Genomic DNA, 8,290 nt, shown 5'->3' with positions numbered 1-8,290 from the left:
TCCTGCCAGTCTCATGTTTCTTCATGCATGCAAGCCATCTATATACTTAAGGGTGACTAGGAATATTTAAGAGGGTGTGTCACTTCTGTTCCTTAGCTCTTACGTTAAAATAAAAATCCACCATCCAATGGCAAATCCATTGAAATTTCACCACTTTCATTTGAGTAAATTATTAAACTTGATTCCTGGTGATTAAACTAGATAAATGCATCTAGTTTTCTTGGCAACAGCATGGAAGTGCTTTGCTTTTAGGTTTTCTTTTTTTAACTTTGAAATCTATCTAGACCATAGTTCTGATGCAAGTAGTCCTTGGACCTATGACCACAATTGAGCCCAAAATTTCCATTGCTAAGCAAGGCAGTTGTTAAGTGAGTTTTACAACTTTTCTTGCCATGGTTGTTAAGTGAATCACTGCAGTTATTTAGTTAGTAGCAAGGTTGTAAAGTGAATCTGGCTTCCCCATTGACTTTGTCAGAAGGTCACAAAAGATGATCACATGACACCAAGACAATGCAACAATCAACATGCCAGTTGCCAAGCGTCCAAATTTTGATCACATGACCATGGGGATGCTGCCACAGTTGTAAGTGTGAAAAATAGCCATGTCACTATTTTCAGTGCCCTTGTAAGTTTGAATGGTTACTAAATTAATGGTTGCAAGTCAAAGACTGTCTGTATTCCTTGGAGAATACAAGACTAACCAATCTCAGCCCTGCTTAGCTTTCAAGCCAAACAAGGTCACGCAAGGCTGTCGTCTTCTTTTCTTGCAACAGGCTTTAAAGACCTGCTACTGGTTTTGTGAGTTTAAGGTGGTTGGGTGTTAGTCTTGCCTTTTCTTATGGTCTCTCTTTTCTTACCAAATTAAAGAAAATATATTTTAAACAGATACAGTATTTTTGAAAATACTTGTGATATAAAGTTAATATTTTAATGCGATAGTTTATAAGGCTTAAAATGCTACTAGCAAAAATATACTTTTTGATCTTTGATCTTCACCTCTGGACTATGTCTGTAATGTTATCCTACTTCCAGGCTGCTTTTATTTTTTAGTTCTTCATCTTGATTTGAATTATATTGTGTTAAAGATAAGGACAGTGGTCATTTAAAAGAATAATAATGATCATGTATTATTATGTTGTATAAGAAAATGGAGTTGGTATTGTTTCTAAAAAGGTAAATGTTTGATATGTCAAATGGAACAATTATAAGCTGTCTCAAAATTACCTGTATGTAGCAGCTAACAGCTAAGAACCACAATCCTAGTGAGCCTGAATATCAGCTGAAACCCCAAGCAGAGGAAATACAAAAATAACAATAGAGCTTATGCTAGCAAGGAAAAAGGTTATGGTGAACTTGTTAAAATTCTATGAGCAAAGGTGGGCCAGACTTTTAGAACAATTGTGTAGGATGCTGTGTCAAAAAGGGGAGGGCGAAATGCATTTGTGTAAGGGAATAAAAGCTGATGAATTCTTTGTTCACGTTCACCTTCGATGCACCCGTGTTTGCAAATATGTAAATAAACTTCTTTCCTGCTTTCATGTTGTTGTCTCCATATGTGAACATGCACTGTTGATAACAATTGTGTATCTTAATTTCAGCATAGGCAGCACAGCTTTTGAGAATACCCTTGTTTTTCCAAATAAACAGCTCCTGGTTATTAAAATTAAGATTTAGTTGATTTCACTACAATATTTCTTACAAGGATTTTGGCAGCATCTCCTTGTGGTGAGATGGTGGCAAATAAAGCAGACAAAAAAATAAATTTTACACTACAATAGACTACTTGTTATTTGCCTAAGGCTTTCTAGATGTACATATTAAACATACTAAACAATAATTTACATATTTCTGTTTCCAACAAGACAGATTTGTTCTGTTCACGTGCTTTGCACTTACAGAAACCTTTGGGTTGGACAACATGCAACCTTTCTACATCCAGAACTATCTACACAGTTGCTATAGAGAAAAAGAAGAATGGGAGCATTATACACTGGAAGTCTTTAAGAAGATGTTGGATAGCCCTTTGTCTGAAACGGTATAGGGTTTCCTGCCTAGGCAGGGGGTTGGACTAGAAGACTTACAAGGTCCCTTCCAACTCTGCTATTGTATTGTATTGTATATAGACTATCTTGAGCTTGTGAATGAAAGATGGAACACCATTTGACCAATGTGCTCTTCTCTTGAAAGAAGCATTTGCAGTGCAGATGGATAGGTTACTGATTATGGGCCATTAAGTTGCTATAAACTCTTAGCAATCATATATTGTAAATAGATTTCCCCCCATGAAAATCCACCCCGAACCTGGTTTTCAGATCTTCCAACAGATCACACTGTAACAATATACTTTGCTGCCAGTTGTCCTCTTTTTTATCTTTCCTTCCACTTTTCCCAGCATTAGAGCTTTTTCTAAAGGATAGATCTCTGCATACATAATGTGTGTGCAAAGTAATTTTATCATTGATTTGTTCAATGATCCATTTGTTTGTTTTCTGGGCTGTTCTCTCAGTAGTCTTCTCCAACACCAACCTTCAAAAGCATCAAATTCCCAGGCAGTTTAAAGTTGGGTCCCTGAAGATACAACTTTTTACCCATTTCATCTCTGGTTTTTTTTTTAGGACTCCTACCACAGTGGGGGAGAAAACTCCAACTGTGCTACTGGAATATTTTTCATTCATTCATTCATTCATTCATTCATTCATTCATTCATTCATTCATTCATTCATTCATTCATTCATTCATTCATTCATTTTTTATAGCCACCCTTCTCAGTCAACGACTCTGAGTGGCTTACAATTTAAAAATATATTACAAGCAAAACACTAAAAACACCTTTTAAAACAATAAAAGCAGTTGAATACTATTTTAATAGTCCTATGAATAATAATAGCACCGTAACAAGAGCGAGACAATTCAAGAACCTCTTTTGCTGGTCGCTGATCATCGAACCTTGGGTAACTCCTCTGCTAATTTAACTGACCGTCAAGCATAGCCCAAGGCTCAGCTTAGTAACCAATGACATAGTTCAAACTTTAAAAACTGGGAAGGAAAAAATGATATTTTATCTGCTTAGAGGCGAGCTGGGAGTAAAAGTCCCAAGAGGGAAACTTGACATCTTTTGTAATCTCCGGAATTGCAGGCAACCAAAACAATGACGCGTCGGGCACGTGGCAAGGAGGAGTGGAAAAGTCCCTGTCGCTTTTCGCATTGGTTCCTCCGCAGCGTCGGAGGTCGTAGCCGTGTAACCGCGCCGGCGAAGAGAAAGCCCGCCTGGTCAGCTCGGAGGGCGGCAGGGAGGCGGCTTTGTTTTTGGAAACCCCCCCCCCCCCCATCGCAGGTGGAGAAAGAGGGCATGGCCGACAACGACCCGCCGAGCGCCAAAGAGCTCTCTCAGTTTGTGAGTACGCCCGATGCTCGTCCGAGGCTTTGCCGATCGCGCTGGGTATCGCGCACAAGTCGGATGGGTGGCGGTTGTTGCAGGCAGCCCCCAGACATAAATACAGGTAGTCCTCAAACGTACGACCACAAGGGAGCCCAGCATTTCTGTTAAGTGAGGCGTTTGTTAAGTGAGTTTTGCCCCGTTTTACGACCTTTCTTGCAGCGGTTGTTAAAGCGAATCGTTGCAGCTGTTAAATCAGTAGCCCGTCTGTTAAGTGAATCTGGCTTCCCCATTGACTTTGCTTGTCAGAAGGTCACCAGAAGTGATCCCATCACCTTGGGACACAGCAACGGCCATAAATATGAACCAGTTGCCAAGCACCTGAACTTTGATCACAGGATCATGAGGAGGCTGCAAAGGTCGTAACTGTGAAAAACGGTCCTATGTTGCTTTTTTCAGTGCCGTTGTAACTTTGAACGGTCACTAAACGAATTGTTGTAAGTCGAGGTTACTAGGTTTATAAACTCCGTGTTAGCAATTGGGACCAAACATAGCTGAGGAGAAGTCGCTTGGCAGAGATGGACACAATCACTGTGACCCAACAAGGAAGAGGATGGGTACTGGGCTAAGGACGATGGCTCTTGGTGCTCTCTGAGCTTGGTTGTTTTTGGGCGGATATTTCATTATCCAAACTAGGTAACATCATTGGTTCTTACCTGCACTAGGTAACATCATCAGTGCTAGTCAGTTATAACATCTTTACAAGATTGTATTGTCTCGTTTGGGTAATAAAATCTCTGCAAGAAAACAACCAAGATCAGAGAACACTGAGGATCCCTCATTTCGACCCTGGGTAACAAATATTCTCCTTTATCGATACAGGAGATGGCATCTATAGCCACCTCCCTGCACCGTCTGCATTTCGACCCTGGGTAACAAATATTCTCCTTTATCGATACAGGAGATGGCATCTATAGCCACCTCCCTGCACCGTCTGCATCCTTTGACCTACCTATTTTCACCTACTGCATCCTACCTACCGTAATGCAAATCTACCATGGTGTCTCCTCAGCTGGCAGATAGCGATGGTCATTGCATAAAAAATATTCTCCACAACCCATCTGTGGTGCGTTTTGGTCCTCATAATCCAAGATTGTGGCATTGAGATCCAGTATCGGTAGAGAGAACCCCATTTGGGAAAAGTTATAAGATTTTCAGAAAGTTTCTACATCTCTTCACTGACGATCAGTGCCTGTTGCTTATGGGGGCCAGAAACTCTCAGGCCTTTGGAGTGGGAATGAGGGCAATTTTTAACCCAAGGGATTTCTTTCAAGAATGTCTAAATAAAAAAAAACATACTGTACTGTGTAATATTGTATAAAATCAATAAAACACAATAATAAAATACTATATAAAAATTACTTACAATATATTAGCGATGTATAAGAATACTTCCATATAAAAAGTATAATCCAGTGGTGGGATTCAAATTTTTTTACTATCGGTTCTGTGGGCATGGCTTGTTGGGCGTGGCAGGGGAAAGATACTTTTAAAATCTCCATTCCCTCCCCACTCCAGGGGAAGGATACTGCAAAATCCTCATTCCCTGCCAATCAGCTGGGACTCGGGAGGCACAGAATAGATGGGGGCGGGGCCCGTCAGAGATGGTATTGACCAGTTACTCAAAATTTCCGCTACCAGTTCTCCAGAACTGGTCAGAACCTGCTGAATACCACCTCTAGTATAATCTCTGCATTTCATATTCTGTTTTATGTGAAACTTCCTTTTTTAACTCCTTTTGTATATCTTAGTATTTGCACAAAATATATTAGCTATTTTAGGGGAATTCCCTCCTTTATCATATTCAGCAGATGAAATAAAGCTCAGTTCTTCAAATAATAGACTGCCATCTCTTTTTGTCCACTGTAAACAATAACACTACTAAGGCTGGATGAGTCCAGGAAGTAGCTTAATATGGCACCTTTTCAAACATTATACGTGTATTTTTTCACCCACAGGCAGAAAATCTCCTACAACAGGTGCAAGAAAATTTTGAAGACCTGACCGATAAATTATCTCTACAAAATATCCTTTTCGGATCCTTTTCTAAAATTAATGTGAAATCATTTGTAATCAGCTTGGCTGATTCCTAAATGTTTCCAAAATATGTTTATGATTTTGAGTTCACCTGTCAAATACAAAACAGGGCAAAGGTAAACTGGGAGATTATAGATAGGGGATGATTTTGGCAACTAGAAGTGAGTATATCCATCAGGTTATTTTCTGATAAGAATTTTGTACAAGAGAGCATTTTTCTAAAACAGAACACTAGATTTCAGCCACTCATTTTTATTTCCTAAGAATACTTATGGAACTTATGTGGGGATCAAAAGTCTTTATAAATAGAATTTCAGAAGCTGGTTATTTATAGTATAGCACAGCGATGGCGAACCTTTTTTGGCTCCCGTGCCATAAGTGGGGGGAGTGCAGGGGGATCATGTGTGTGTGTGCCGCACCCATAATGCAATGCGCGACCCCCAGTGCTCATGCGCGCACTACAGGCGCTCCCCCCCATTTTTACATGCTTTTTTTGCCCTCCCCAGGCTCCAGAGGCATTATAGGAGCCTGGGGAGGGTGAAAACAGCGCCTCGCGTGCCCTGACAAATGGCTCCGTGTGCACCTGTGGCACGCATGCCATAGGTTCGCCATCACTGGTATAGCATGTCAACTCACCATTTGAATTTTTCACAAGAGTCTAATAAATGGAATGTTACATACGGCAGTAAGCCTAGCAAATTTATATTAATTTTAGAAAACATTAATTTACAGTTTACAGCAACAATTATGCATCATGCTTAAATACCATTAATGATTAACAATTTAAATATATTAGATCCTCCTACATAGAAATTATGATGATATATTCCTCTCCAATTTTATGAATCGAGACTATTGACAGTATACAGGAAACTATTAAATAATAGTAATAGTCTTTTAAAGGAAACTAAAGTTGCCTCAACAATTATATTTGAAGACATCAAAATGTTCAGTCTTGAAATACTTAGCTACAATATTATACACATTATAAGCTTTTAATATCCTGTAGCATACATTCAAACCAGATAAGGCAAGAAATATGAAAACAATTGTTTTATATCCAATAAGATAAAATAAAACAAACAGCCCTTTGGATTTTTTTTTACAATAGAAAGAAACCAAATGTGAATTCTGTTATATATGTGCACCATGTATTCTTTTCTCAGATAGATTAATATAAACTAATAAAAATGAATTAACAACGCAGTGCTCTTTAACCTTTTACTGGGTGAGATGGGTGAACGAATAAATGATTTGGAAAAGCATGTTGCTGGACTAATGGCTGAAGCTGGAATAGAAAATACTAGTGAAGATTCTGAACGGTGAGTTTCTGGTTTTATATAAACTTGTTGCAATAGCTAAAAATCTGCTATGACAAATTTACCATAACCAATTCAAAACGGTAAAGAAACTCCGCCTTTAAAACGAATTCTTGTTTGCATTAATAGAAGCACAAGAACACAGCTAGCTTATGGTAGAGTAAGAAATTCCACAACTGAAACTCAATACTTGATGAATCCACAGAACCACATAATTTGCTCTATCTTCTTTCAATTTCCCAGTGTAACCCATTAATCCTGAAATCTCTCATCTAAAAATTCAGCAGATCCATCTTTGCTTAGCTTTTAAAAACTCAGGCACAGCATATTCATTTGCTTAGTAGAGTTCCGAGAGTTACAGCTAAGCACAAAATTTTGGAGTTACTGCAAGAATACTAGGACTCACCTGTTTGTAACGAAAGCATGAATATGCATATTTGTACAAAAATAATTCAGGTAGTTAAAAGGTTTAGCAGACAACCCACGTTGAACTAATATCACCTCTCATTAAGAGTATGTTTCTGTGTTTTAAAAATTTTGGACAATAAATGATTGCCTTATTCACACAGTTGGAAGAAAGTACCAAGATTGAGGTAGTTATTTATATGATGAATTCATATCAGGCTTTCCTAATATTAACTCAATTTCTATGCTAATTATTTTTATGCAGAACTGAAGGAATCAAAGAAACCTGAAGACCTTTAAGTATGGTCTACGTTTATACAACTTTAGGATATTTGTTAAGACTATATACAGTATAACTAATGGATACACAAGCAATGCTTTTCTACGCTACATCACTGGCTACAAAGAAAAATCAAGTCGTAAATATTTCTGGCCTATACTTCTGCTATAATATAGAATCATGCAAGTGTGATGGGCAGTAATTTCAGTGGTGGGATTCAGCCAGTTCGCACCACTTCGGGGAGAACCGGTTGTTAACTTTCTGAGCAGTTTGGTGAACTAGTTGTTGGAAGAAATCACTAGGACAGAGAACTGGTTGTTAAAATATTTGAATCCCACCGAGTAATTTGATTACAGAAATAGATTCTCCTTTTGATTTTTTGTTTGTTTAAGAGTGACATTAAAGGTTGAAAACTGGCTTCATATTAACATTCAATTCATGACAATAAATACCCTTTTTTGTATGAATATATTTATAAGCTTTCATACCAAGTGTAGTTTACATTTTTTCCTTGAAGTTCGTTCTCTTGGTACATCATGTATGCACGTTAAAACTATCACATACGAAGAAAGCAGAGTAAGAGTCCATGCTAATAGATAAAATTCGTGTCATCTCTACTTTGATTAGTTCTCCTCTATTGGGATCAGGTGTTTTGAACTCATATTGCTGTATCTCACTAATGCAATTCTGAACAATTTATATGATTTTTAGAATAATATTCCTAGATTAGGAGCCCTTCGTGGCTTAACTACTGCAACACATCCTACATGGGACTGCCCTTGAAGGCGACACAGAAGCTTCAATTGATCCAGA

At 38.2% G+C, this 8,290-nt stretch overlaps 1 protein-coding gene across 1 annotated transcript; it reads left to right on the top strand.

Moving 5' to 3' along the window:
* Window positions 1–3,233: 3,233 nt before the first annotated feature.
* Window positions 3,234–6,799, top strand: HSBP1L1 (heat shock factor binding protein 1 like 1; the record flags this gene model as incomplete). The annotated part of the gene is made up of 3 exons (XM_081950788.1): window positions 3,234–3,394; window positions 5,395–5,493; window positions 6,707–6,799. The coding sequence occupies exons 1-3, from the start codon at window positions 3,350–3,352 to the stop codon at window positions 6,797–6,799; spliced, it is 237 nt and encodes a 78-aa protein (XP_081806914.1). The 5' UTR covers window positions 3,234–3,349.
* Between the last annotated feature and the right edge of the window lie 1,491 nt (window positions 6,800–8,290).

This window comes from Natrix helvetica (assembly GCF_964273705.1).
Source record: "Natrix helvetica genome assembly, chromosome: 4".
NCBI classification, from domain to species: Eukaryota; Metazoa; Chordata; class Lepidosauria; order Squamata; family Natricidae; genus Natrix; species Natrix helvetica.
Note: the sequence above shows the minus strand (reverse complement) of the source record. Positions and strands in the feature narration are given on the sequence as shown.